This window comes from Lagopus leucura, unplaced genomic scaffold (assembly GCF_019238085.1).
Source record: "Lagopus leucura isolate 7727_CA_CO unplaced genomic scaffold, USGS_WTPT01 Super-Scaffold_100103, whole genome shotgun sequence".
NCBI classification, from domain to species: domain Eukaryota; kingdom Metazoa; phylum Chordata; class Aves; order Galliformes; family Phasianidae; genus Lagopus; species Lagopus leucura.
The window spans coordinates 276,164-303,160 of record NW_024962324.1 but is presented as its reverse complement, the minus strand read 5'-3'; the positions used below and the strand labels follow the sequence as shown (position 1 = coordinate 303,160).

Sequence of the window (26,997 nt, the reverse complement as noted above, 5' to 3'; positions counted from 1 at the left end):
TGTAATGGAAGAAAGGATCAAGTAGCCCTTCATTGCCAATCATTTTATTTAAACATCACACAAGCTAAGTATGTGGACTATCTAAACACACAGCTGGTGGAAACCACACCTAGCTGAGCTCTGACAGGCCTCACGTTTTGCTTGCATGGATAACTGCCTTTACAAAGTGCTCCTATGAGTGCTCCTATAGCAACTTGCCTATTACTCTAAAATACATCATCCTAGAACCACAGAATGTCCCAGGTTGGACCCACAGGGATCACCACGTCTAACTCCTGGCTCCGTGCAGGACCACTCAAAAATCTAAGCCCGATGTTTGAGGGCACAGTCCAAACTCTCCCTGACCTCTGGCAGCGTGGGGCCGTGCCCACCACCCTCTGGCAAAGAACCTTTTCTGACACCCATCCGGACCTTCCCCTGACACAGCTCCATGCCATTCACCGCTCTCGTGTCACTTCCTACCGGAGGACGTTTGCACACCCTTAGCAGCCTCAGGAACTTGACGTAAGTACCGCCGCGACAGCCAGCGGTCGTTCCCCCGGCTCTGCCCCGCCGCTCCGGACGCCGGGCCGGGAGCCGCGCCCGCAGCCGAGCCCATCGCCGGGAGCTGTCCGTCCAGCACCACGACGGGACGGGGCAGCGGACCCCGGCGGGCGCCGTTCTGCACATCGCCCCTCCTGGATCTCGATCTCTTTTCAGACGAGCATCCGTCATGTGGCACGGATAAATAAGCAGTCCTACGCAAGAATACCGGCGGTCTCCCTCCCTCCAAAGCAGTACTGAAACGGACTGTCAGCCAGCAACAGCAAGAAAACAATTGATGGAACACTTCCTCCCTTTTTGCTGCTAAAGATACAAGTAGGAGGGGGCAATCAGGCTCATAGAACACCCTCGCTCCTACTAATTTAATCCTTCCCAGTGTGAAATGAGGACATACAGGTCATGGGTTCTCGCTGGGGGTGGAATGTTGCAGTGTTACAAAGACCAGATTACACACCAACACACAGCAGAAATACAACCAGCACTCCTAGATGAGACCCCACCTGTGAAACTCCTAAACGATCGCATGCCAATCACCTGCAACACAGCACACACGGAAAGCAAGCAGTGGGTTAACCTATCACAGCTGGGATCTCTCCAAAATTAAGCCCCGGCCCCTTACAACCCCTCCGTGTCTCCCCTGGCACACATTCCCCTTCCATCAGACTTTTAGGCTTCACCTCAGATCATCTGCAGCCATGGAACATCCCTTCCAGCTTCCCCACCCCCACATCAGCTGGGCAGAATTTGCACCAGAAAAAGAAGGGGGTGGGGAGGGGAAGAAGACACCCAGATTTTTTGTAGAAAAAAGCTTGAGAATGTGCAGTTTGCTTTCATTGGGAAGGAAAAATAAGTCTGCCCCAAATCTGTATGGTGGAAGAAAGTAAGAGCACAAAGCACAATGCCAACATTTAGGTCAGGCTGGAAGCTCAAAGCCACCCCATGCATCTCCCCACAAAACTCCATCCTCCAACTTCTCCCCCTCCCCTGGCAGCGGGAGCCTCGGGATGCTGAACAAGAAGAGAACAGGGAGGGTGGAGGAGGGATGTACAGCTCTGCAGCTAGGGCTGAGGGGGAAGGGATCCTGAGAACAACTCCAATTATCCTCAGTCTCTCCCTCCCTATAATGCAGACAAAGAGCACGGCCCAGAATTTGGGGCCTGGGAGAAGGGCCCCAAACCGAGGGATGGAGGAGGGAGGCCATAAGGGGGTTCCCACCGCTCCGGGCTGAGGCCGCCCCCTCCCAAAGGCCGGGGAGGGGGGGAGGGCAGTGGCGGTGCCCCCTCCCCGTAGGGCAGAGCTGGGAGAGGATGGGGCAGCGGCTGTCCTGGGGTAGGGGAAAGCTCCGGGCGCGGTGCTGGGTGGGCACGGCAAGGATCGGGGCACCCCGCAGTCCCCCCCGCTGCCAACCGGCACCCGCGGGGGCACAGCGACGGCTGCAGCGGGGAACCCCCCGCCCCTCGGGCACTTCCCCCATACGAACAGGGAGAGATGGAGGGATAGGGGACGGGGAGGGGGCGACCCGCAGGACCCCCCCTCCTGAGGGACTGCCCCACAGGCAAGCGGGGGGAGCAGCTGGGAAATCGCTCTGCGGCAAAGCCCCCCACCCAGCATGCGTGCGTGTGTTGGGGGGAGGGGGACCGGCAGGTAGAGAGCGTGCTGGCGGCGGGGCACCGAGAGGTACGAAATCATAATCATTAACAAAAAATAAAAAATAAAATAAAATAAAACACAGGCGATGCTCTCCGCACCCCCCACCCCCCCACCTCCCCCCGCCCCGGGCTGTCACTTACTGCGGCCGCCGCGCTAGCACGTCTCCCGCAAGGCGTTGCTGGACTGCGGAGGTGGGGGAGCTGCAGGAGGAACTGCGGTTGTCGCCATCTTGGTGCGCCCCCCCCCCCCCCCCCTCCCGCGATGCGCGCTCGGCTCTTTGCGGCGGCGACGGCCGCGGAGGGAGCGTGGCAAAAATCCCGGAGTCCACCCGGGAGCTTCCGAGCTTCCTTCCTTCCCCCCCCCCCCACCTCCGCCTCCTTCTCCTCTTCCTCCTCCTCTTCCAGGCTCCGCGCTGCAGGGAGCAGGCTCCGGGGGGGGACCGGGAGGTGCTTACCGCGGGGTGCGGTGCTGGAAGAGCGCGGTTGGTGCGCGGAGTTTGGAAGCCGGCTTCCCTTTCGGCCAAGGAACGGCGCTCGGCATCTCTCCCTGCGCTGGGACTGTCGGAGTCGCTCCGCGTCGTCGCTGTTCCGGTGGAAAATAACCCCAAATGTGCGAGAACCCAACCGGCTCCGAACGCCGCTGGGGACGAATGGAACGCGGCCGCTGTTCCTGCTGCAGCTGGGCTTTGTTCAGCCCAATGTTCTGCTTCGAGCTGACCCGCCCTCCGTGCGGAACTACTCTGAAATAAGTGCAAAAAGTCCGCCAACAAAGAGTGCCACGTGCGGCGCTGCGTTCAGCGCCCATGGGGGTCCCTCCCAGCGCAGGATGTGCTTTGGTTCAATGGGAGAAAGGTGGTGGTGAGATGAAGAGGAAAACTTTGCACCATGCATCCAGCCGACCAACCAAAACCTTTTCACGTTCTTGATAAGGCAAATCTTGAGGACTTCAAGCAGCCGTGCCCAGCGCTGATGTGTCAACAAGAACTGCTCCATGATCTCAGCCCTGGACCTGCACAGCCATCAGCTGCTTGGAGGTGCACGAATGGAAGCTGGCTCCAGCGCTGGAGTTGTTTGGGTTAAGAGGGGACGGCAGCTATGGGCACCACTGCGTCTCACCGAGCAGAGTTGGGATGTGAACAGAGCTCTGAAGCAGCAGAAAGAGCAAAATTTATTTGGAGGAAAGCAAAAAGAGACGTGAGGAAAGGCAATGGAAGCAGAGGCAAAGCTGAAGCAGTGGATGCTGGTTGAGGGCTAAACACCTCTGCTCCTCTGTGTTGCTGCAACACACTCAGCACAGGATTTGCTCGCTGTCACTTTGGGAAGAAACATGTTGGTGTAATCAGAGCACAGATTCAGGGGAGAAATATCTTCAATCAGTCAAAAATTGGAAGACAATTTGGAGGCACAAGACCTGCACAGAGAGCCGCGTGCAGAATGTGGCACCTAAAATTCCATTTACTCTTCCCAGTCTCTGTTAGCTGACCTGGGGGAAGATGGAGTTTCCACTGAAAACCCCCACTTTTTGCACTGTGATGGACTGCATGTTAATGCTGCTTGCTTCAGTGGCCAGCTCGCTGCTCCCAATGCCTGCCCTCCCAGTACAACCACCAAGCAATGGCCAAGACAAGGCTCAGTCCAGTGACCAACAACCACGGGTACCTATGAATGGAATTTGAGGATCAGTTTTTACAGCTGCGTCGTTCTTGTTCTCCATAGCACCGCGTCTGCGTTGCAAAAAGCGCAGCTTTCTGGGTCGGGCTGCTGCTTTAGGAGAAATCCACCTCGTGGAAATGCCCCCTCCATAACACTGCGAATCTCTGCCCTCTGAGCGGCGCTCCAGGAGCGGTGCTGAGCTGACAAGGCAGCAGGACGCAGCACCGCGCTGCAGGACGCGTTCATCTCACTTTGGTTACCACACAGGAACTGATCTGCCCTCATTTTACATCGCTGGCTTTTATGGGACTGCCTCAGTGCGACAGCAGGGCAGGCACAGCCTCATAAATGTCCACCTCCCCATCCATAACGTGTCATGACACACACATCCAATCTGTGTTTGCACAGAGCTGCCGATTTCGAGACGGTTTTGGTTCCAACTGCACCTCCTTGCAGTGCTGAGGTTCTCCCTCAGGGTCTGAATTCCCAGACAGATGCAAAATAAGTGAAAATAAAACTAAGGAAATGAGGGAGAAAAAAAATCTGATGGTTACCTCCTTCAGTGAAAACCGCATGGGAGGCAGCCACAGAGATGACAAAGCCCAAAGCAAATACAAACCTTGTATGTTGTATGGCTTCTAGGAAAGGAGGTTGAGTTGCAAACAGCAGCATGGAAACCTGAGGGAGCATCCACAGCTCATTCAGAGCAAATAATGCTCTCCTTTTGTGGGATTGGGTAGAACTCTTAGAGCTGTTGCGCAAAAACCAGGAAAGAAGAGAGAAAACATCTTAAGCAAAGAAGGATTGTGCACTTTAGTGAGATAAGAAGGGAGAGATGGAAGAAAGGGAACAGGAAATACATGCAAGCAAGTGCAGAGAGCTAATGATTTCCTAATGGCAGAGAGTAACACCCAACCTTTGATGTTCCCATACATAATAGATACAGCATCAGTGCAAGTATTTTGATTTCTGCCTTCCCATTCATTCCCCGCTGGCGGCACAAGTCCTCCCTGATTCAGGGAATTCAGTTTATCTGGGGAAATGCAGCAGTTCTGTGCCTGGTTCTCTCTGGCCATACGATGCCAATGCTGTCAGCTCAGACAGAACCCAAACCTGTGCACCAGAGAGATGGATTTCCCCTCACCTCGGGAGAGGGTTGGTGTTGGTTGACTCAATCAGTGTGCACAGAACATGCATCCAAAGGACTTGCCATTGCTCAGACGCCACGAGGTGTGAAGGTGCAACAACAGAGGTTATTCATACAGCGCTCTGACGATGACAGCGCCGTGTGCTGGATTTGGGTTTTGCTCTATTGCCACTAGAGGGAGGAGGGAACTCATCGGACAGCAGGGCTGCCGGCGCAAAAACAAAGTTCTCTCTCCTGGTCTGCAATGGAACGGGTGGAATTCGGGACCTGCAGTCCTTTCCCTGCAGTTGGGTCACCTGAGCCAAAGCAATTAAAAGCCAGCAGCTAATCCACGCTGCACCCAGTGCTGCTGATTGCAACGCTGGAAAAGTTTGACAGAGTGCAATTAGTATCAAATAGATTATTAGTTGTTGACTGAAGCTGATACAGTCAATAAAACCGAGCGGCACACTTTGTGCAGTGATTAATGAGTCAATAAGTTGTTTCCTCTCTGGTCCATGACTCCCATCAAAGGTAACACGAAAAGCAAAACCATTCCCTGCAAGGGAGCCCCTGTTTGTGCAATGAAGAATTTTTGGTGCCCAAATACTGAAAACTGCTGCTGTGAGAGCTCAGTTCAGGCAGCAGAGGGGTTGATCCCATCTGCAATGGGGCAGGAAATGACAAATAAATGTGCTTCAGCTGCAGTATTCATCAAACTCCCAATTAAACGTCTACAACAAACCCAGAAGTCAAGCCGACTTCCTTGTGCTCACAAACACAGCGCTGTTCTGCTTTGAGAGATGTAACCTGAAACTGCAAACTCCACATTTGGGCACTTGCTGACACTTTGCCAGCACTGAAGCACGAGGTTGTGCTGCCCGACTGGCCGGGGTTACTTAACATTGCTGGCAGCTCCGGAGCTGGGACGCAGCTGTAACTTTGGTTACACAGTTCTGGTTTTCCCTTTCCTGTGTGTGAGAGGACTTCAAATTCCGCTGCTGGGCCTGCAAGGCAGCGAGCTGGGAACGCTTCAGTGCAGCTCTGCCTGAGCCTGCGGGGCTGTGACACGCAGCAGAGCCAGTTTTGCTGCATTTGGACTCGCTGCCCATGATGGAGCTCACCATCCTCTTCCTCCGCTCCTGCCTGGCACTGCTGGCCATGCCCATCTACCTGCTGTCCTTCCTGGGCATATGGGAGCCGTTCTGCAAGAAGATCTTTTTCCCTTTCTTCTTAGAGAAGCTGACTGTGATCCACAACAGGAAAACCAAGAAGCAGAAGCAGGAATTATTCCGAAATCTGCCCGACTTCACCGGACCGTCGGGAGAACTGAAGCTGCTGGAAATCGGCACAGGATGCGGAGCCAACTTCCAGTTCTACCCTCCGGGCTGCAAAGTCACCTGCAGTGATGTGAACCCCAACTTCCAGCAGGGCCTTTCGAGGAGCATGAGCAAGAATCAGCACATCCACTACGAACGCTTCCTCACGGCGGCCGGGGAGGACCTGCACCAGGTGCCCAACAGCTCCGTGGATGCTGTTGTCTGCACTTTGGTCCTCTGCTCAGTGCAGAGTGTGAGCAAAACCCTGAAGGAAGTGCAGCGCGTGCTCAGACCGGTGAGTGCTTGGAGGAGAAGTTTTAGGCTATTGCTGTGAGCAGCTATTGCAGAGGCAGTGCACAAGGAGGGAAAAAAAAGAGAGGAAAAGGGAAAAAGAGGAAAAGGGGAAAAGGAAGGGGAAAAGGAAGGGAAAAAGAAAGGGAAAAAGGAAGGGAAAAAGAAAGGGAAAAAGAAAGGGAAGGAAAAAGAAAAAAAAATGAAAAAAAGAAGAAGAAAAAAAGAAAGAAAGTTTTTGTTTTTGAGACTACAGCCCAGACCCGGTTTATAAGATAAGAGTGAGAGGCACTCTGCACCGCTGGGTGGTGCAAAGCAATGGAAATGTGACAGCCAAAAAATAAAAAGGGAAAGCTGGCTTAACGTTTTGATTTTGTTGGGGTTTTGTTGTTGTTGTTGTTCTGTTTTTGTTTTGTTTTGCAATAGGATTTCAGCCATTAAAATGCTATATTTCCAAGCCAACACCCTGGGCTGCAAAAATCCAATGAGTTTTATTGGGACTTGCACATTCCTCTCAGTCTGCACTGAAACAAAACAGCACGTTAGCAACTGTAGTGCAAACAAAAAGGCAACCAACTATTGCTGCAATCAAGGAGGGACCAAACAGGGACATCCTTCACGCTTCTGAAATATGCACTTTGAGTCTGTGCTGAGGTCAATTCCAGTCAACATCAGAAAAGCAAAGGGAGGGGAGGGAGAATGCAGTGAGGTGAGGGAGCTGGGTGATGGGCACTGGATGATGCAGTGAGGTGAGGGTGATGGGCGCTGAGAGCGGGGAGGGCAGCGTGTGTTCCTATGGCACTGAGCCGTGTCCAACCCCCAGGGAGGCGTTTTCTATTTCTTGGAGCACGTGGCCGCCAGCCCTTCCAGCTGGAAGCTGTTCTGGCAGCAGGTTTGCCACCCGACGTGGAAACTCGTGTTTGACGGCTGCTGCCTGGCCAGGGAGATATGGAAGGATCTGGAAGAGGCCAACTTCTCGGAGCTGAAACTGCAGCACATCAGCGTGCCGCTGCCCTGGACTCCCATTAAGCCGCACATCATCGGGTACGCCGTGAAATGACGGGGAGCGCTTCGTGCTGCTCACCTCCACAGCTCCTGGGCGTGATCAAAGAGCATCAACTAATCCTGGCCAATGAACGTAGGCAGCGTGGTTGAAGACCTTAATAAATGTTTGATTCAGACGTGAAATGGAGGAGGAGGGTCAGTTTTGTGAATATTTTTAAGCTAAAAGTGCTTCGCTGGGTGTGCAAGAAAGGCTTTGGAACCATACACAACCAACAGAGTATTAAGGTTGGAAAAGAGCTCTGAGGTATCCGCTCCAACCACCCACCTACCAACAATACTGTCCCCAAATACGTGGGCAGGGTGGGACCCCCACACCGCCAAAAAAGCAGAACAGCAAAGCTTGACAGACAAAACAAAGACGTGAACCCCTCTATCTGCACCTGCGAGTGCCCCCCGCTCCCCACTGAGGCCCCAGGCCCATGCTGAGGGCTCCACTGGCATTCACGTCCCTCTCCCCTCACTTTGAAGGCTCTCTGCCCTTATCAAACCAACGCAGAACCTCTGACACACAATCTTTGCTCAACAGAGAGTTACTTATTTGCAAAGAAAGAACGCTCGGAGGGTAACACCCATCGCCGCTCTGGTTGCTTGGCTGCCTGCCTGCCCTTGAGTGGCCCTCAGTTATAACACAACTCGCCAGCAGACCATTAAAAGCCCTGTGCCTGACACACTCATGGATTTCTTTAAGGTGTCCTATGGGTCCCTCAGCCCCATTAATGGTCATCAGAAGCTGTTGGTGACCGTTGGTGGCCCTGCCGCCATCTTGTGCCCCTGAAAGAGGATGCGGCCCCGGCTGCCCACCTCCTCAGTGCTGCTGCTGTGGGTCCTGAGCAGCACCATGCCTGCTATGGTGGGACCGTGGATGTCCATGGAGGTCCTTGTTGGTACTGATGGGATGGAGGTGGCCAATGGGAGGTTTGGGGGAGCACTGGGAGGCGGTGGGAGGGGGGGCTGGGCCTATTGCTGTGCAGCTTCCACACCAAGCTCCATGTAAAAACTTTGTCTGTCCCCAAATCTGATGAATTCACAAAGCTGCAGTGTCTGGGGCACCCCCACTGATGTGCACAGTGAACCTGAACGCAAGAAATACGCCTGCAACCAGGTAAAACGCGCTTCATGCAGAATAAAACACCCACATTTTCTCTCCAGAATCAGCACTCCAACTTCAAACATTAAAAAAAAAATACACAGCAAGTAACACAGCAGATGGAAAAAACACCACCAGCACCGCCAGCAAACACTGCAGCCAATGCACCAAAGGCTGCATTCGAGCCCCACAACCGACTTCGTTCTGTTCTGCAGAGTGCGGACGGCGGCCGCTGATGGACGGCAGCTCGGGATCCAGGATTGTGGGCGGCCACGAAGCCCCATTGGGAGCGTGGCCGTGGGCCGTCAGCCTGCAGGTGCACCTCATGGGGGTGGAATTTGCCCACGTGTGCGGAGGAGCTTTGGTCAGTGAGAACTCCGTGCTCACCGCCGGTCACTGCACGACGGGACGGATGTGGGTATCAGTGCTGATAGCTGCTGTGTTGTGGAGAGGGAAGGCGTTGCAGATCTGCAGATCGTTACCGTGGGCGCCTTCAAACAAAGTGCCAACGAATGGGACGTGGGGTGGGCAGAGCTCAGCTGATGCAGAACCCATCTGCAGCCCCGCGGGCGGCACTGAATCTTGGGAACGCACTGCTCAGCTCCGTCCCTTTGGGCCCAGCTTACATCTCTGTTGGGTTGGGGGCTTTCTTTTCGCTTTGCCTATTTTTTTTTTCCCCATGAGCTTTTGGTTTTTCAGTAGCCCTTTCTAAATAAGCAAAGCAGAGGTTAAATTGACCTATCTAAACGAGCAAAGCTCACTGCAAGAAAAAAAAGTTGCAGTGCTCAGCTGAGGAGCACAACAACTCTGTAGTGCTCCACTGCTTTTCCCAAGTTCCATTCCCATTTCTTTCTTCCTGCTTAACAAACAATGAATTCGACGCAACTCCTTTTCTTTGACAAAAGGGCACAAACCTTTCAGAAGAGGCTTTTTAACTGCACTCAAAGCTGCATTTTGGCCATCCCAACACCGTAGTCGTTAACACAGTTGCAAAATCTACACAGAAGTTTTTGCAAGCTCATGCTGACTGCGTTCTCCCTTAGGGACCCGTATTACTGGAGAGCTGTGCTGGGCACAGATAGCCTTTGGAAACACAGCAGACATGCAGCAAAAAGAAGCATCACTCAAATCTCCGTGCACCCCGAATTCAACAAAGAGACATTTGAAAACGACATCGCGTTATTTAAACTTCATTCTGCTGTGCGCTACAGCGATTACATCCAACCCATCTGCTTACCTCCTGCACACCCTCAGCTGTACCCTGACAATGAAACAAAGTGTTTTATCAGCGGCTGGGGACGCACAGCAGAAAAAGGTAAACGTTTGTTGATACACCATCAGCTCCGGTGCTGAGGTGAGGTTTCAGTCCCTCAGGTTCTCTGCGTTTGCTCGGGTTGTGCTCTCGCCCCATAGCATCATTTCATCCTTCTGCAGCTGACGATCTGCTCTCGGTGCTTTTGCCATTGAAAGCAGATTAAGGCTGCCCAGGTGTAACTGAAGGCATCAATGCGTGACCTTCCTGCTGAGGATCAAGCAAATAAAGGGAAAGAAACACAGCTTTCAGGGTCACAATACGCTTAAGAGCACTTGTAAAAGAGCTCTTCTAAAAGAGCTTTTGTCTCGAAACAGAACAGCTCTCACAAAGCGCCCTCTCAGCTCAAAGGTCCCAGTTGGTTTCAGGTGTGGCTGCTCTTTCACCACAATGAGTGCAGGTGATGCAACCCCAGCTGGCACCGTGCGCAGAGGGGGGATTTGGAGGAGAGCTGAAGGCTGTGTGTCATCACTGGAACAGAACCCGTGGCATTTCCAGCAAGGCCAACGAGCCGCACTGTGCCATGGCAAGGCAGACCTCTATGCTAGCACATGTCTGAGCTGTACACAGCTACCTTTAAGCTAACAAAGCAGGACACCACAGCGAGAACTGCTGCACACAGCAGCAGCAATGCCTGACTTTTCTATCTGCTGTCTTCCACTAAAGGCAAAATCTCATCTGTGCTGCAAGAGGCAGAAGTGGAAATCATTCCTTTTGGTGTCTGTAACAGCTCTGATGCGTATGGAGGTCTGATCAACGCCAACATGATCTGTGCTGGCTCTCCATCAGGAGGCGTTGATTCTTGCCAGGTAAAATCCTCCCCCCATAGAAACCATGGAGGGCATCCTGGTGACCACTGTTCATAGCACCGTTAATTAAAACGGCCCAAATGCTAGAATGAAAATAGATCCGACTGGAAAAGAGGCATCACAAACAGAAAGAGAGGTGAAACGGCGTTTCCAAAAAAACCCCCACATCTCAGAAGTGTGCACAAAGAGCTCAGCTGTAGGAAAGGCTGGGCTAACAGGAGGAGCAGCACCGTGGTGTGCAGGTGTCACAGAGTTCACATCGTGGCACAGAGAGGATGCACAATGAAACACGTGCGTGCACGCAACAGATGCATGCAGTGCCTGCACCACGATGCACCCTGCATGGTTTCGTGCTTTGGAAAGGCAGCAACAGCACCAGGAGCTGCATTTAAATGCTGAGCCCTCAGCATCTCTTTCTCAGAAGCAACAGTTCTCAGGTCAGGAGCCCTGTGCTAAAATTGAGGCATCGGCTGCGATGCGGAGCCATTTATAATTAAAAAACAATGCATTCCTAAGTGTGTCATTAGTCTGATAGACTTCCTGCTTCCCTCAGCTCTTTTTCCCTAAGCAAGTGATTTGGCACAGATTCAAGCTGTGTTTTCATCGCTGCGCTTCCTGGTTATTGCAGACATACGTTGTCAGAATGTGTCTTCTGCACAAGGAGCAAAGCTGCGTGGACAGGACTCAGAATGCAAAGTCAGAGCGTATTTCTGACCCTACTCAGCTCCGTGCTGCTCCCAGTAACTCATTAAAATCAGTGGATTCGTTAGCGGTGCTTCTAAATCGTTTCCTGGAGGGGAATATAGTGACTAATTTCTGTTATTGTTTATTTATAGGGAGACAGCGGAGGGGCTTTGGCGTGCCGCCACCCCACGGCCAACAAATACTACGTGCTGGGCATCACCAGCTTTGGGCTCGGCTGCGGCCACCCCAGATTCCCCGGGATCTACGTCCGATTGGCTCCATACAGAAGGTGGATCACATCCCAACTTGTGCTGAGCAGCTCAGCCACAGCTCCTGCCAGCAGCGCCCTCCCCCTGACTGCCATGGGGATGGTGCTCCTGTACACCTCCTAAAGCAGCATCAGCACAGCACAGCTGGGCCGGTCCGTTCAGCTCATGTTCCACAAGGGGTCCTGGAGCAATAAAACGTTGTGTGCATCCAACCTGCACGTGTCAGCAACACTTAAAAAAATAATCTGCAGTTGTGTCATTTCTTGTCAATGTAGGAACAGGGTAACAACAGTGAATACACACATCCAGAGGTATTTTTTAAGGATGTGAGGTTTCAAACTGTGATAACCTCCCATCTTTTCTGAGGTTACATGAATTCATTACATTAAAACTCATTAGCGTACGTCACAATGATGACACCACGAAGATAACGTGATTATCAAGTGTCTGTCAGAAGGAAGCAGTAATTTAACATCTCACCACCTGATGCAGCGTGTTCTACCCTCACTTACAGGAATGCTGATGAGTCTCACTGACTATCTTGGCATTCTTACAACAGAACAAAATTTCCTTGAGAGAAATCGGTGGCTTTCTCTTGTGAAAAGCTCCTCCCATGGACCTGCATGGAGACTGCAAATGTGAGAGTTTTAGGTTGATGAGAGCAATCCTAAAAGCGTGGAATATTACATTAAAAACACTGCCCAGTGCTCCCAAATGTGTGCAATGCATTACCATCTTTTCTGCCTTTGATATCTGTACTGATAGGAGAAGAAGTGGTGACGACCTCGACCCTAATAATGAAAATGAGTGTAGGAACTGCACCAGCTGCAAGTGTTTTTCCCTACCCTATTTCTATGCTTTTCCAGCTGTCAGAAACGCAGGGACTGTGGAATCCCAGCACGGCTCTGTGGATGGCACAGATGCTCCCTCTGCTGGGTGACTGTCAGCAGAACACGCAATGGTTTCAGTTACCAGAGGCTGAACTGAAACAAATACCTGCAGAAGGACCAAAGGTGCTCTCCTCCAAGGACTGCACGACAGCACAGCGCTGCTGGGAGGACACAACGTGGGAAGAAATCGCTGGTGTTGCTCCACCATCACACACTGCTTTCTGACCCCATCAGAAGCAGACGTTCAGAGCTGCTGCAGTCCTGGGTCAATTAAAAGCAAGTTGGACAAGAAATAAGGAACATCAGAGTTATCTTTTGGCGACTTTATTTACCAAGGTCAAAATCTGCAACCATCTAATTGTTTTGACAGATATTTACAGTTCATATGAAGCACATACGTTGGTTTGGAACAAAACAGCAGAGCAGTTTGGTACTACACCTCTCACTCTCAGGATACGAATTTCGTTCTCTCTCTATGAAGTAAATCCAAAATCAGTACTTTGTGATGAGCGATTACTTAAAGAGCAAACCCATGTTGCTGGTGAATACCTCCATGATGAAAAATCCAGCTGCTCTTTCCAAAAGAGGATAAGCACTGCCTAACCTTATGCCTGGCAGCACTCCGTATTTGCTCCACTTGCTGAAATACAGAAAGAATTGGCCACCATTTTTTTTTTTGTGCAGTCTTAACATGTGATGACTTCTGTTATTATGATGATTCCATATTACAAAAGAAAGTAAAGGAACGACAGCACGCAGTGAGGATGAGGATTCTGCACAGAGGAGCTGTCACACCAGTCCCAGCACTGCAGATCAGTCCCTCTGAATGCACACACACTGATGGCAGACAGTGACAGTCCAATTTTGGAGGTGCTGAGCACTCCCCAGGAGCAATTTACTCATCTAATGGCTTTCTCAGCATTGCTCGTTACGGCTGATGTGCAACAAAAGTGTCTTTTTGTGTCTGACATGACTGAGAACACGAGCGTACGCTCCAGTCTGGCCTAAAGGAAATGTGTTGTGGATGATGGACGCGTTCTATCCAGAAAGTCTGGAACAAAAGTGTTTCTACAGCCTGCTAACAGTGGGACTGTGGAGCGCAGACTCTCTCACAGCACTTGCAAGGGCTCTGCTTGCTCAGAAACCCACGAGTTCAAAATGAGTGAAAGGAAAACTGACCACAGGGAAAGCAGTACACATCCGGGGATGAGCACATCTCCTAGCTTCACTCAGGTCCGAGCTAGCACAGCACACACACGGAGCTGTAACGCCTTCTGCACAGCGCAGCCCATAGTGCAACTCCTGCTGACGGATCTGGAAGCAGGATCCGATCCTAACTATGGAGAACAGTGCATTGATTCATCGTGCAGGAAGCGCTGCGCACGCGTTTGTCTGTGTCACAGAACAGCAGAACAGCTGAGCTTGGAGGGAGCTCTGGGGGTCAGGAGGACTCCCAGCGCTGCCCCACGTGGATTTTAACACCCAGAAAGAGCCCTGGTCACATCAAACACAACGCCTGCCTGAAACAAATCAAAGTGATACCGACCAGCATCTGTGAGAGCAATCAGATCTGATGTGCAGATATTATCAGCTGTAGGGAAAAAAGCCCCGGTTCCTTTTTTTCCCCGACACCCATTTCTTCTGTAAGTTGCCTACAGACATATAAAATTAATTCAAATATCTCCTACACCAAAGAGGATCTCATTTGACTTTGTGCTATCCATAAAAATATATGCTTGAAAATCTGGTTCACAAAATATTCCATTTGTTTACTAAAATGAAATATATAAACTGTCAAAATACGTATATAAACTTAATTTTCGGAACTTGTGAAGATCACAATTCAGCTACAAAATATACCGACCGTCTACCTGTTTGCAATAGAGTATTTTCTTACAAAGATACCATGACTTTGCAAAATATCACCTACTTTACAAAATTAGTCCAGAAGTTTCGCACCACTTTCAGCATACAAACCACGGAACCTCATGAAACCCTTTGGTATTTTCTTCTGTTCTCTGCTTTATCCTACTTCTATTTGGTTTACGTCCCAAAGCACAGCAGAATCTCCAGACAGAATAAACAGTGCATATTTCATCGTATAGATATCAGCACGCCATTTCTTGTTCCATTACAGACGCCTGTTGTGCCCAGCAACTGAAAACAAACCACTGTGAAATCATCCAACTTCTGTGCCCCGTTCCTCATTCTACCAAACTGTGCTTTAAAGACAATTGCACGTGTTGAGCTCTCTGAAGTCAACACCAATCCATGCACCCAGGCATTTTCAGGGCTGCTCCTCTCGCTGCTTTCTGCAGATCCTTTCCTAATTTGATAAACACAGCAAACATTGAAGGAAAAACAAAAACAAAAAGAAAAACCTGTAAAACTGTCAGCTGAAAAAGAGGAAACATAATTTACGCCTCGAGCACAGGATTAGCTTCTTATCACCTGCACCTGTAAAGAGCAACTTACAGGTTCAAATTAAAATATTTACATACAGATAACTGAAAGGAAGAGCAAGGATTGAAAGAGTTAAGAAATCAAAACATACACTGGTTATAAATGTTACTAACAATGTTAACTATGGCAAGGATTCCATTCCATCCACGTTTTAATTGAAACCAAATATTGTCCCCATGACAAGAGGTAAAAACTGCCAGAGAAATTCTGATCACCTGCCTGGTAAAACACCAAAATCCTTTTGGTTGTAGATGCAATCTTGACTGTATATAAAGTTTCCAGTTGTGCCAGCAGGAATTGTGGTGAGGTTTTCTCGTCTCCTTTTTGTACTCTGTCACCAACACGTTGTAAATAAAATCTATACAGTCCTTAGGTTGTGAAATCTAGGTAGAAAAGTTTCACTTTTGACCTTTCATCTAGTTAAAAAATTCAGTATAAAATAAAAAAAAAAAAAAATTCTCTGAAATTTCAACAGTCCACCAAAGTTTTACCTCCTTTTCTTACACGCTTTTATGACAGTAAAGATCTTTCAAAGTTTTTAGCTCTTCAATTAGAGTTTTGTTCTGGTTTTCCAGGACTGCAACTCGGTTCTCCAGACATTTCACATATTCCTTCTTCTTCCTACGGCACTCTCGAGCAGCTTCTCTGCAACACAGAACAGAAGTCCCTGCTGTTTATCTGAGATTTGTCTCTTTTGCAGCGTTACAATACTGACCAACACGAAGAGAGAACTGAAATCATGAACAAAACGAATGGAAAGCTGCACCACCACAGGTGGAAAGCGTGACGTTGAGCAGCACCTGGTAACACCTATCAATCTGCAGGGAAAAGAACTGTTTTCCTCAGATGGTGTGGGACACACAGAGCACACGGCACATTTTGATCAAAACTTGCAATTTTTGGTCACTGTTTCCTGCACATCACACCGGTGGCAGCAGTGTTAGCCTACATGAATGACCCCTGTCCTCTGAAGACACATCTACCCCGACAAGGAAAGGCTGAGGGAGCTGGGTCTCTTTAGCTTCGAGGAGATTGATGGGTGACTTCATTAACGTTTATAAATAAGTAAAGGATGAGTGCCAGCAGGATGGAGCCAGGCTCTTCTCAGTGACATCCAATGGTAAGGGGCAATGGGTGCGAGCTGGAACATAGGAGGTTCCACAAAAACATGAGAAAAAAGCTCATGGTGAGGCTAACAGAGCACTGAACAGCACTGCCCACAGAGGCCGTGGGGTCTCCTTCTGTGGAGACATTCAGAACCCGCCTGGATGCGCTCCTGTGTGACCTGGTCTGGGTGCTTCTGCTCCAGCAGCGGGGCTGGATGATCTTTCAAGCTCCCTTCCAACCCCTGACATTCTGTGATCTCAGCACAATGCACTCACATACCTGTTCTTCATCAGCCTTATCTCTCGTTTCAGCTGCGGATCATCTGTCTTACTGGACTGTGACGTCAGGGTGACAGGAGATGTCATGACCACGGTCTGGGGGAGGGACGTGGTGGTCGGCGTGGTGCGGATCTGGTAGGTCTGCATGTCCCCTGATGCAGCTGCGGTGGTCACAGCACAACACGTCAAAACGTGGCAGCGTTACCAAAAAACACACCTGTGTTACTGATCAGCACTTGTAACCGATCCCATACTCACTCTGCACTACCACCTGGTTGCTGGGCACGAGTATTTGCTGGCCATCTGATGTCTGTGCATACTGCAGGATCGTTGTCCCAGGCTGAGTCCCGCCAGCATTCGTCATGGTTAAAGTCTGCAGGCCTTGCACTCCATCAGCGCCGGCACCGGCCAGCTGCAATCCATTTGCAGCAATGGCAACTTAAGGAGAGAGGGACATGCAAGAAAATATCTGTCACTGTACGTTATAAAACACAGATAAGGCTGCAGAATGTACATCTCTTCCAGTCGGCAAATCTGTATCTCAACCCACTGCTGAAAAGCACTGCTAATTTCAAATGGCTTTTCATGAACCCATCCCTGGGGACAAAGGGGGAAAAAAGTGGGAAACAGCAATACGAACAGCAAGGCCACAGAATATGGGGGGACAGGAGGTCCTCCAGGCATCCCCTGAGGCCCACAAGGAGCCTTTTGGTGCAGATCTCAGGTATACAGTGGTACCCAATCACAGCTTTTGGACTAAATCTAACAGGCTGTTCTGTGCTTCGTACAAACATCCTTTGTCTTGATGTGCAAAATTTAAGATAATAAAGCAGAGTTTACCTGGAGCCTTTCGACACCAGTCTGGTTTCAGACAGGAAACAGTACTAATGTTATTAACTATCAGATAAATAACCAAACCTTATGAATTTCATCTTAGTCTCAAATGCATAAGAAACAGATTTGTATTTTACAGATTTTATTTCTGTTTAGCAGAAATCTGTGGAGGCAGGCACACATTCTGTACAACGTACTGTACTGTCCAGTGCTTGTCTGGTAGATGGGTGTGGGAACAGACATGGACGTGACAGTGGAGACCCCAGGACTTTCCTCATCTCCTTTTCTATCCCTTGTGTCTTCAGAAGAGAGATCTTTCAAAATTTTTCTATGAAAAAGAAGAGTTTATCAGCTGTAATGGCAGGCAAAGATCACAAGTTACTGCAGTAACAGTTGCCAACTACTATCCCTATTTTGCATTGCAGAAATGAACACTGTTTGTTTGATAGAAAAAGAGTTTGAAGATTACCAGAATTTTGCATGCATGAGGTGACTGTGTCCAACTCTTTCTGTAATTACATTTTTGTAGTTTTTAAATTCTAGGTTTTTTATTTAGTCATTTCACATGTTAAGAGCAATTCAAGACAGCTACTGATTTATAAGAGATCTGTGTGTGCAGGTCAGCGCAAACCCCACATTTTCAGTAATTATCCTCTAAAAGCCTGAAATCCTTGGACTGGTAAACCTGCAGTGAGAACCTGCAGCAGCCAGAGCAGATTTCAGTAACCTCCAGTGTGCCAAAACGCTTCGTACTGAAGTCTGTCTTGTACTGCAGCTGCATCACTTCATTTCAGTACAATCCTGCATCAGAGTTTCCACCACAAGCATTTTCCAGGGGTTTATAGCTGGCCTACGAAGGGATTTTTCTGAGTTACAACTTGATACTCAGTTCTCTCAAGAACAAACCTTGGACACCCAGTTAAAACCAGTTTGCTCTGCCTAATGTCTGAATAAACGAGAAAGGAAAAGTAACCAGAAAGTTACTTCAGGAAGTTTAAAGTAAGATCTTTCGCTCCGTCAGCACACAGCGAGACAGCTTACTTGTTCCCTGCATTTACAACATCATGGAGTGAAATTAGAGCTGATCAACAATTTTCCCTGGGCCACATCACCTCCAAGTCCACCTCCAGCCCGTTAAGTCAAAGTTTCCCTGCAGCAAACGATAGCTCACGTGGCATCCTCAACTTGTGCAGTGCACGAGCAGATGCAACCCGTGTTTCAAGAGGAGGAAAACAAGGCAGGGGTCGACGGAACAGAGAAAGCTGTCGGAAGAAGCTGCTCTCTTGGATTCCAGTAACAGCACGAAATAAAGCGCGTGCAGCACTTACCGGTAAGATGGACGACGCGCTAAGATCCCCCGAGCTTTCTGAGTAGAGCCTATGCTGTCTGATGAGTCCTGAGAATCCTCGCTCTCAGACAAAGACGACACCTACAAAACACATCCCATGTGGGTGCCCTGCGTGCCACGGAACAGAGATGCAGAACAGATCACACGTGGTATTTTTGTCCGAGCTGCAGCAGCATGAAAATGACACAAATGCGGCTGATTACACAGAGGAAGAAGAAATGGTGGATTTCTAGACTCAGTGCTGTCTAATCTCTGGCAGTTCTGTTTCACAGTCAAACAGAACATTTTCACTGTAAAAGCAAAGGCTGCAAACCTATCAGCTCCCTATAAATAGAAAACTCAAGAGATTCTCCTACCATAAGCTGACAAACTTCCACCACCTGAAGCCAATGGCCCTACGACTGCAGGATTAATCCAACCAGAAATTCTAAAACAATTTGAAGAAATACAAATAAAACTCTTACAAACCCAACTACCTAAGGAGCTGACGTGGCCTGCAGAGGTACAATGCTCCCAGATGAATTTGTCTGAGGAGGCCGAGGGAACAAAAACAGGAACAGCATTTATGTACAAACACATGAAATGAACGTGTTCTGCAGAGACGAGCAGCACGTTTTGGTGGCCAGAAGATGAGAACCAAGTGACAATAATATTTAAGGCAGAAACACATCAGGGAGTAAATACATAAAGTTATCTCCAGCCTCGTCCCACTGTGTTCTCAGCCAGCTGCCAAGTGTAATTCCTTCCCTTGAAGCTCCTTATTAAATACAAGCTAACAAAACACGTCCTCGTACTTATCTGTGTGCCAGCAACAAGAATGCACACAGCTCTGAGAAAAGCTTCTCTCACTTAACTGCTGCCACTGCCTCAGAGATAAAAAGCACAACCTACTATCAACACTTGGAAGAAAAAACAAACCCACACTGCTCACATATGACCTTTTTCCCTCTGAACAACAAGGCCACAATGCTCATAAATTACCCAAAAATACAGGGCTACCTTCACTGGGGACCCTGCAGTCAGAATATAACAGGAAAGGGGCTCAAGGCAGCCCAGTAAATCGGGTGCTGAGCTGCTTTCAGCAAGGTGAAGCGTGTTTTCTTTTCCACTATCAGTTATAGCAACAATGGTCGCTGAAGAAGTGTCAGTGGTTTTCTTCTCATGGTTTATCAGTTGAATGTCACATGAATAGATAAGCACAGCTAAAAAGATGAGAAACCAAGGAGTGTTTCAGCACAGCCCTTCCACTCGCTTGGTGGATTGCTGCAGTTATTTCACAGTGTAACTTCAGTGCCTTGCTGCCCAGAGGGCTCTGCAGCCCAGAACTGAACGGAGCTGTAACAGATTCAGCTGTCGCTCCCCCAGGGCACCTCTCTGAAGTGGCTTGAGCAAAAATCACATGGCGAGTGAGTAAGCAAGCAGAGCAGTTGGGTACCACAGAAATGGAGTCACAGCGCACGTGGTGAGCAACCAGCAGCTCCCCCACCATCACTCAGGTCTGCCTTTTCTTCACTGGGTTACGCTGTGCTCTCCCTACTGACTTACTGAAGCACGCTGGTTGCATGTCTGCTAAGAGCACCAGCTAGAAAGCTGTGGTTTGGTTTGCCTGCTTTTCTTTTTTTATAAAGGGAGGTAATATCAAACAGCTTAATTTCAGTGGCAACTTTAGCACTACAGATAACTTCTACCTTAAATACTCAGTAAGAATGGTGCGTTCCCATCACCCTTTCGCTGCACTCACTATCTCTCACAGATACTTAGCAGACTGAGCTGCATCAGACAAGCCTTCACAAGTCTTCTTGTGCACGTAGAACAGGATTCCTGGTTATTCAACAGACACTTTGTGGTTACCTGCACTGTTTGCACCTGGGGTGAGTGGATTACAGAAGAGGACTGCGCTGTCTGAATCACTCCCTGGACCTGGACTTGCTCTCCAGGAAGCTGAACAACTGTCAGAGGAGCAGGACCTCGCAGAGACATCTGCAACAGATCAGAGATCATGAACAAAGCACAGCTTCTGCAGCAGTCAGAACACGTGAACACATGAAGGAAAGCTAGAGGAGAACATGCATCAGCAGAAGCTTCTTTTAAGTTAAGCCCCAGAAGTTATCCTGCAAAGATGTGCATTTTTCAGGTATATATCTGCATACGAAAAGGCTGAAACTGTTACTTATTTGCCTCAGGTGAGGGAGAAAATCAAATACGCATGATGGGCAAATGATTGAAGTGCTGCAACTTAAATACAGGTTGTCCTAAATGAAGGCCAACAGAGCAGAATTCCTCAGAACCACAGTGCTGAGGAGAGCAGAGCATACATACATAGACTGCTCCCATATTTCTCCATCAGTGTTCCCAGTTAAAGGCCCATATTTACAGCACTTCACCTTTGCTAAAGGTTAGATTCCATCTCAGGGGCGACTCACAAGCAGAAATACGAGCACTGTGATTCCCACCAAAGTCAGCAGGAGTTTGGGGCACTGAAATCTAAACCCAGACGAAACCATCAACAAGTCCCAGGGCTGAGATCAAACCAACAGCACCAAAGCAATGCAGAAGGTGGCACGACTCGTGTGCACGTCGGGCTGCTTGCCCGTTTTTAAGCGATGTCACGAAGCCGTTGTGCAAAGATTTCCAAGATAAGAACTGGCAGGAGCAGAGCAGGGCAGAAGCTGACTGATCTACTTGGAAAGGCAAGGCAGAAGGGCGGTATGGAAGGTATCAGCCATGAGAGTAAAGAAATGAGGCAAGGAACACGAGTTCTGGCCAAGCAAGCAGAGCAAAGAGCAGATTTTTCCAAGTAAAAATTACGGCATCTCTTAAAATATTTTGCTCCTTAATGTTTTGCAACTATCGATTTCAATTAATGTTGTAGCTGAAATCTAGGCTTAATTGGCAAAACTTTATTACTGCTGCTGCTCCTGTATAAAGACTGTAAAATAAATCACGTTCCATTAGGTCTGCAGTGGATTTCTGTGTGGATTTTGCACGAGCCTTTGTGCTTGAAATTCATCAAGTTACACACGCAGAAGCACAAGTTTCCTCGCCACACTTCTCCACCAGTTTTATTAATCTGCAATGTGTGACAAGATGAAGGAATCGTTAAATCTCACACTGATAGCTTTGCATTTAATGCTACCTGGGGTGCATCACAATATCAAGTTGCACCGGCATCCTTACGTAAAACCAGATCCAAAGATCAGCCCACTGCAGACCAACAGCAGGACGCCTGCTGGAGCTCTGCAGTCTTTGACTCATGCAGTTATCCAAGTTTTGCATCAAATTTAAAACACTTCCATAGATTACCCAGCGGACAAGCTGCAAAACATTGGTTCACAAGAGTGCTGCAGACTTTACCTAGAGAAAGGTGCTTCAGATGCAGACATTTGAATCACGAGGAAGTCAGGTTAGAGCTTTGAATGTGATGTTACCTCCAGGAAACTATGTCAAATTTCCAACTCCATACGCTTTATCACATTAAATATATTCATGTTGGGCTAAAATCCAAGTGTTTCCATGGTGCTGAGCACCCAGAACTGCCATTGCTACAAAAGGAGCTGCAAATGCTTCTTCTGAAAAAAAATGAAAGTCAGGCCCTCGATTCGTTACCGAGCAGCTCCTGCAAGTCAGGCTGCTGGCCGTGTCAGAGCACATTCCACCCAACCCAACTGTTGGGCTGCATCTGCCCATCTCGCTCGCATGACATTAATTTTGGTCTTCTGAATACACACCCTTTTATTAATTGTGCTGTCCATCAATATGTATATTTCTCTCAACCTTCTCTCGTTTTTTCCTTCTCCAAGTGTTTCTAAAATTCAAGAATTAATACAGTTTGTAGCACGTGTGAAAAAAACGTGGCTCTTAACCACCTCAAACGTTTGCCGAGGTTCGGCCCAAGCTTTACCTGTTGAGCAATATGAGAGAGCTGAGCTGCCTGCAGTGCTGTACCTTGTGCGGCCGAGGGCTGGGAGGGCGGCACGGAGCTGCTGCCGCTCTTGTGCACCTCTTCCATAATCAGCTACAAGAGAAGGAACAAGTTCAGTTGGTTAACAGTAACTCGGAACAGGAGGAGGGAGCCCGAGCCATGCTTCAGAAAGTCTCAGTGCGTGGTGCTTTTAGCCTCGTTTGCACCTTTTTAATCAGTTCAATTAGCGCGCCGCCTCCCCAGGCCTCAGAGCAGCACAAAGCAGTGCCTGTGATGGCCCAACGCGGCTGAGTTCTGATCGCTGGCACCGCCTCAGGCCCGGCACTGAATTTGCTGTGAAGAACATTTACCGAATATCCCGAGTTTTGGTGAAAATGCACCATCAGATCACGAGATGTGGGAAGAAAACCTAAACAAAGCAGCTCTTAAAGAAAATGTTTTCCCCAACGTTTCGCAGAGCTCGCAGCCAAATCCATCTTCCAGCAGCTGAAGGTACAGAAACACAAATCAGGAATTCAAAGAACACAGAGCTGAGTTTGAAACCCCGCGAGAATAAATGGGTCTCCGCATAACAAACCAAGTAACGCTTCTCTCATCTCCGAGATCTTATATTTAACTGTTCAACACGACCTGACAGCAAGGCCCTCCCAATGCTGGGGGATACGGCGATGTAAAAACGCAGGCTGTTGGGTGGGGGGAGTGGGTGGACCAGCCGGGAGCAGTAAGAGATGATCGGTGAGCGTTAAACATTTTGTCACAGAAGGTTTCAAACTGTTGAGAGGACAGTTGCTATGAGACTGGAAATTACATTTCTTTCTGTGGAAATGTGAGTCATTGATTTTTCCCTACTGAGATAAACCACAGCTCTCTCAGCCTGACGTTTACTCAGAGTGTAAGAAGTCAGCACGCACCAGGAGCAGCGTTCGTTCACGCAATGAGGATCCCGGGGCAGAACTCCTCAGGAAGTCACTCAAACCTGGGCTTTACGGAGGGATAAGCGAGGAGAGGGCAATGGTTTGGTGCTACACGAGGCCGCGTCCTTCACACTGCAGGACAAACACCCTCAAGCACCCAGTCCAGCTTCCCACTGTGCAATTCGCCCATTGCTTCAGCTTGCAGCAGCACGAGGAAGGCTGGATTGCAGAGTGGGTCCGTGGGAGCAGTGCTTGAGCTGCATGCAAGCAGCCCCATGCACTCCCTTCTCCCATTGGTGCTGCTGCAGAGCTCACTTCAGCATCTCAGGGGCTGTCTGGCTTTGTTTTCAAGGAGATAAAATAGAGAAGTGAAGGCATTCAAACATCTCACAGCTACAAAGGACAGAGAGCAGAATGAACCGCACCCATTGCAGCTTTGTCTTCCCCCTCCTCTCGCTTTACCGAGGCCAATCTGCATTTTGCACCTGGGCAAAGGGAGATATGTACCAAATGTCACCAGTAAACAGGGCACTGTCAAACTGAAATCCAGTCAGCAGCAAAAAGCTAACATAAATTTCCAGTGCTGCAGAAATAACCCATTCATCTCTGTAGTGCTAAACCACATTCCCCGCTTCCCCCACTCCTTCGCTGCTCGTCTCTGCTTGGCTGTCCCATGAAAACTCACAACAACAGCAAAACTGATTGCAAGAAACAATGAAACTGATAGAAAACCACTCAAAATAAACAAACAGGGGAGAGAGCACAGAAACCTTTGCTCATCTTTCTCCGAGAGGTGTGAAGTTGTACTTACAGGAATAAAGAAAACAAAATATTTCCCATCACAAATACATTTTCTCAAGTTCATTGCAACGCTACTTGCTTGGCAGAAATCAACTAAAGGTTCAGCCAACATCCATCAATTTTGGTAAAACAAAGTAGATTTGGCAGACAAACTTCACACAGTGAAAGTTATTCTTGCATTTTACACCCTCCATGGGATGGTACCTCCACTGCTGGGCTCTGCACACTGCCTGATGTGCCTCTGCCCTGCCACAACAACCCACGCACCTGGAAAACCAGGAACTTGGCACTGGAAAGGCCTCTGGTGAACACCTGGAATGCTGATTGCCATCTCTCAGCTCTCAGAAATTCAGTTCCAGCGAAAAACCTCAACCTGAAGGGCTCAGCTCAGAAGAGAAGTACCGAAGATGGGAGATAGGAGGGCTGCAGCCTTCACTGCGCAGCTACAGCTGCCTCCAGCAACAACAGAATGTGCATTAATCAGAACTGGCTGCACAGTTTTGGAGTGAAGGAAGAGTTTTGCACCATGAGGGGACACAGAAGGGTACACCTGAACTTGCAGCACTCTGCATGAAAACCACTTTTTATCATTAGATGGGCAAGGTTGATGCTTTTCAGAACAAAACCTCACAGTCACTTCAATTTACGTGAAAGGACGCTGCAATGGCAGCACTACAAAGAATGGATTTGTTTGAAAAGTTGTGAGAAGCGACTGCCACCACTTCCAATTCCACTTCACTTTGGATTAGTGGCTTCAGATGGAGCCCCAAAGTACAACTGGGGGGCAAACAATGAAACCACGGAATACAAAAGCTGTGCACAAGGCAAAGCACTGCGAGCTGCAGCGTGGGATCACCAAAGGAAGAACCCACCTTCTTAAATCTAACAGGTGGAAGGCCTGAATTACACTTCAGTATTGAAATGCTGTAAGAGGGACTGATTCTTTAAGGATGCTACAAAGTCAGTGTTCAAAGAATAGTGGAGACTGAGTTTTCTCTTCAAGTGCTAAGTGTGGAGTCAACTCTTGGAAAGGGGAGATAACAGCAGGACAAGGGGAAATGGTTTGAAGCTGAAGGAGGACAGACTGAGGTTGGATGTCAGGGGGAAGTTCTTTGCTGTGAGAGTGGTGAGGGGCTGGAACAGCTGCCCAGAGAGGCTGTGGATGCCCCATCCATCCCTGCAGGTGTTCAAGGCCAGGTTGGATGGGGCCCTGGTATTAAATGGGGAGGTTGGTGGCCCTGCGTGTAGCAGGGGGTTGGAGCTTCGTGATCCTTGAGGTCCCTTCCAACCCAGGCCATTCTGTGATTCTGTGAATAATCAAACATGGGTGGATATGATCACAGAAAATAATTTCAACCATCTGGTGAAAATCCACTCCACCACATACTGAAATCTTGGATTCCTTAATGCCTCACAATGTGCTGCCCTCACAAGCAAAAGTTGGTTGCTAAAACACTTTCTGCTTCACCTTACAATGAAGATGCTTTAGGAAAGCATTTTCCACCCAGAAGACGGACAGAGCTGCAATTCTTTTTCCACTAACCGCTGAAAGCAGTGAAGGACAGCGCACCTCGTGCACTCAGCCAGGAGGAGCCCGGAGTCAGACTGCCCGCTCAGCTCCCAGCCTTGGCTGCATTCTGCACCGCACCGAGCTCTTCTCACAGCTCCGGCAGTAATTTCCACGTGTGTTTCCTTCCACTCTGCCCCCCGTTTCTGCCTCAGCAGCGCTCCGAGCACGAGAAACAAAACCCCGCAGGCTTCGAACGGACGGGGCAGACGGCCCCGCGGGGACCTCGGGATTTGTGAGAGGGAAAACGTCGCTGAGATCGTTATGAAACGACACCGCACGGCCACCTGGAAGCGGCCCGGGGGCTGCGGGGCACAAAGCGGATGGAAACGCGCGTCCGGCCTCAGCGCTACAGGACCGCCACCTCCGCCTCGCGGAGCCGCACGGGGAGAGGCCGCCCAGCAGCTCGGGCCCTCCGCGCTCCCCGAGCCCCGCAGCGGGGCGAACCCTCAGGCGGAGCCCGCGGGGCCTCAGCGCCTGGAGCGAGCCTAGGCCGCACCCCACGGCCAGTGTTGAGGGGAGCGGCGCGGCCTGGCCTAGGCCCAGGGGTGGCGGGAGCGCCTCACCGGGCCCGGCGGGGGCGGGGCGGGGCGGCAGGGAGGGGGCGGCCTCCTTCGCCCGTTCTTACCTCAGAGGCCCTCCAGGCCTCGCCGGTGGCCGCGCGTAGGGAGAGCCGCAGCGCCCGTCTCCGCCTCAGGAAAGCAGCGCCGGCGGCATCGTAAACACGGAGGGCCCGCGCGGGACGCTCGGGGTGGGCGGGCTGCGACCATAGAGTCTCCGCGGAGGCCTCGCCTAGAAATCCCCACCATAGAGTTCTCGCAGCGCAGAGCCCCGGAGGTGGGGGCTAGAGCGCCGCTCTGGCACCGCCCACATCCGGCGGCTCCCGAGGACGGAGACCATAGAGAGGAGGAGGCAGAGCGCCGCCGCGGCCCGAGGGCGGGAAGGCGACTGAGGTGGCGCGCGCAGGGCTGGGCGCGGCCTTATTCTCCACAGAGCATTGGGCAGCGTTCACTTCGCGAAAAGGAATAAAACCTTTCGTTTATTTTCAGCTGTACAAATTCAGGCG

The 26,997-nt window shown here is 49.8% G+C and overlaps 4 protein-coding genes across 12 annotated transcripts in view; 2 read left to right on the top strand and 2 right to left on the bottom strand.

Annotated features, from left to right (window-relative positions):
• The window catches only part of SCN8A (sodium voltage-gated channel alpha subunit 8), a 47,353-nt gene extending 44,471 nt beyond the window's left edge, over positions 1-2,882 (bottom strand). The window contains exon 1 of the mRNA XM_042887670.1: positions 2,648-2,882. The gene's annotated coding sequence lies outside the window, so the exon portion shown is untranslated. The remainder of the gene's footprint in view (positions 1-2,647) is intronic.
• Positions 2,883-5,851: 2,969 nt separating this feature from the next.
• On the top strand, positions 5,852-7,769 carry METTL7A (methyltransferase like 7A). Its single transcript, XM_042887655.1, has 2 exons — positions 5,852-6,585; positions 7,405-7,769. The coding sequence occupies exons 1-2, from the start codon at positions 6,082-6,084 to the stop codon at positions 7,639-7,641; spliced, it is 741 nt and encodes a 246-aa protein (XP_042743589.1). The 5' UTR covers positions 5,852-6,081; the 3' UTR covers positions 7,642-7,769.
• A 70-nt stretch (positions 7,770-7,839) lies between these two features.
• Positions 7,840-12,045, top strand: LOC122188955 (transmembrane protease serine 12-like). 4 transcript variants are annotated; one of them, XM_042887645.1, is made up of 5 exons: positions 7,840-8,530; positions 8,949-9,147; positions 9,777-10,048; positions 10,712-10,854; positions 11,691-12,025. In XM_042887645.1, exons 1-5 carry the CDS (start codon positions 8,428-8,430, stop codon positions 11,928-11,930), a joined length of 957 nt encoding a protein of 318 aa, XP_042743579.1. In that variant the 5' UTR covers positions 7,840-8,427; the 3' UTR covers positions 11,931-12,025. The 4 variants fall into 4 exon arrangements, with proteins under 4 accessions (XP_042743579.1, XP_042743578.1, XP_042743580.1 ...); XM_042887644.1 differs by having other exon boundaries at positions 7,840-8,557; XM_042887647.1 differs by lacking the exon at positions 7,840-8,530 and adding an exon at positions 8,679-8,748.
• A 960-nt stretch (positions 12,046-13,005) lies between these two features.
• Positions 13,006-26,745, bottom strand: ATF1 (activating transcription factor 1). Of its 6 annotated transcripts, none has more exons than XM_042887648.1 (8): positions 26,560-26,745; positions 22,629-22,742; positions 20,579-20,707; positions 18,708-18,808; positions 17,577-17,707; positions 16,804-16,983; positions 16,547-16,706; positions 13,006-15,805 (listed from the first exon to the last, which is right to left on the bottom strand). In XM_042887648.1, the coding sequence occupies exons 2-8, from the start codon at positions 22,734-22,736 to the stop codon at positions 15,661-15,663; spliced, it is 954 nt and encodes a 317-aa protein (XP_042743582.1). In that variant the 5' UTR covers positions 22,737-22,742; positions 26,560-26,745; the 3' UTR covers positions 13,006-15,660. The 6 variants fall into 6 exon arrangements, with proteins under 6 accessions (XP_042743582.1, XP_042743588.1, XP_042743584.1 ...); XM_042887654.1 differs by lacking the exon at positions 26,560-26,745 and adding an exon at positions 22,456-22,532 and having other exon boundaries at positions 22,629-22,761; XM_042887650.1 differs by lacking the exons at positions 22,629-22,742; positions 26,560-26,745 and adding exons at positions 22,082-22,296; positions 22,456-22,532.
• Positions 26,746-26,997: the final 252 nt, after the last annotated feature.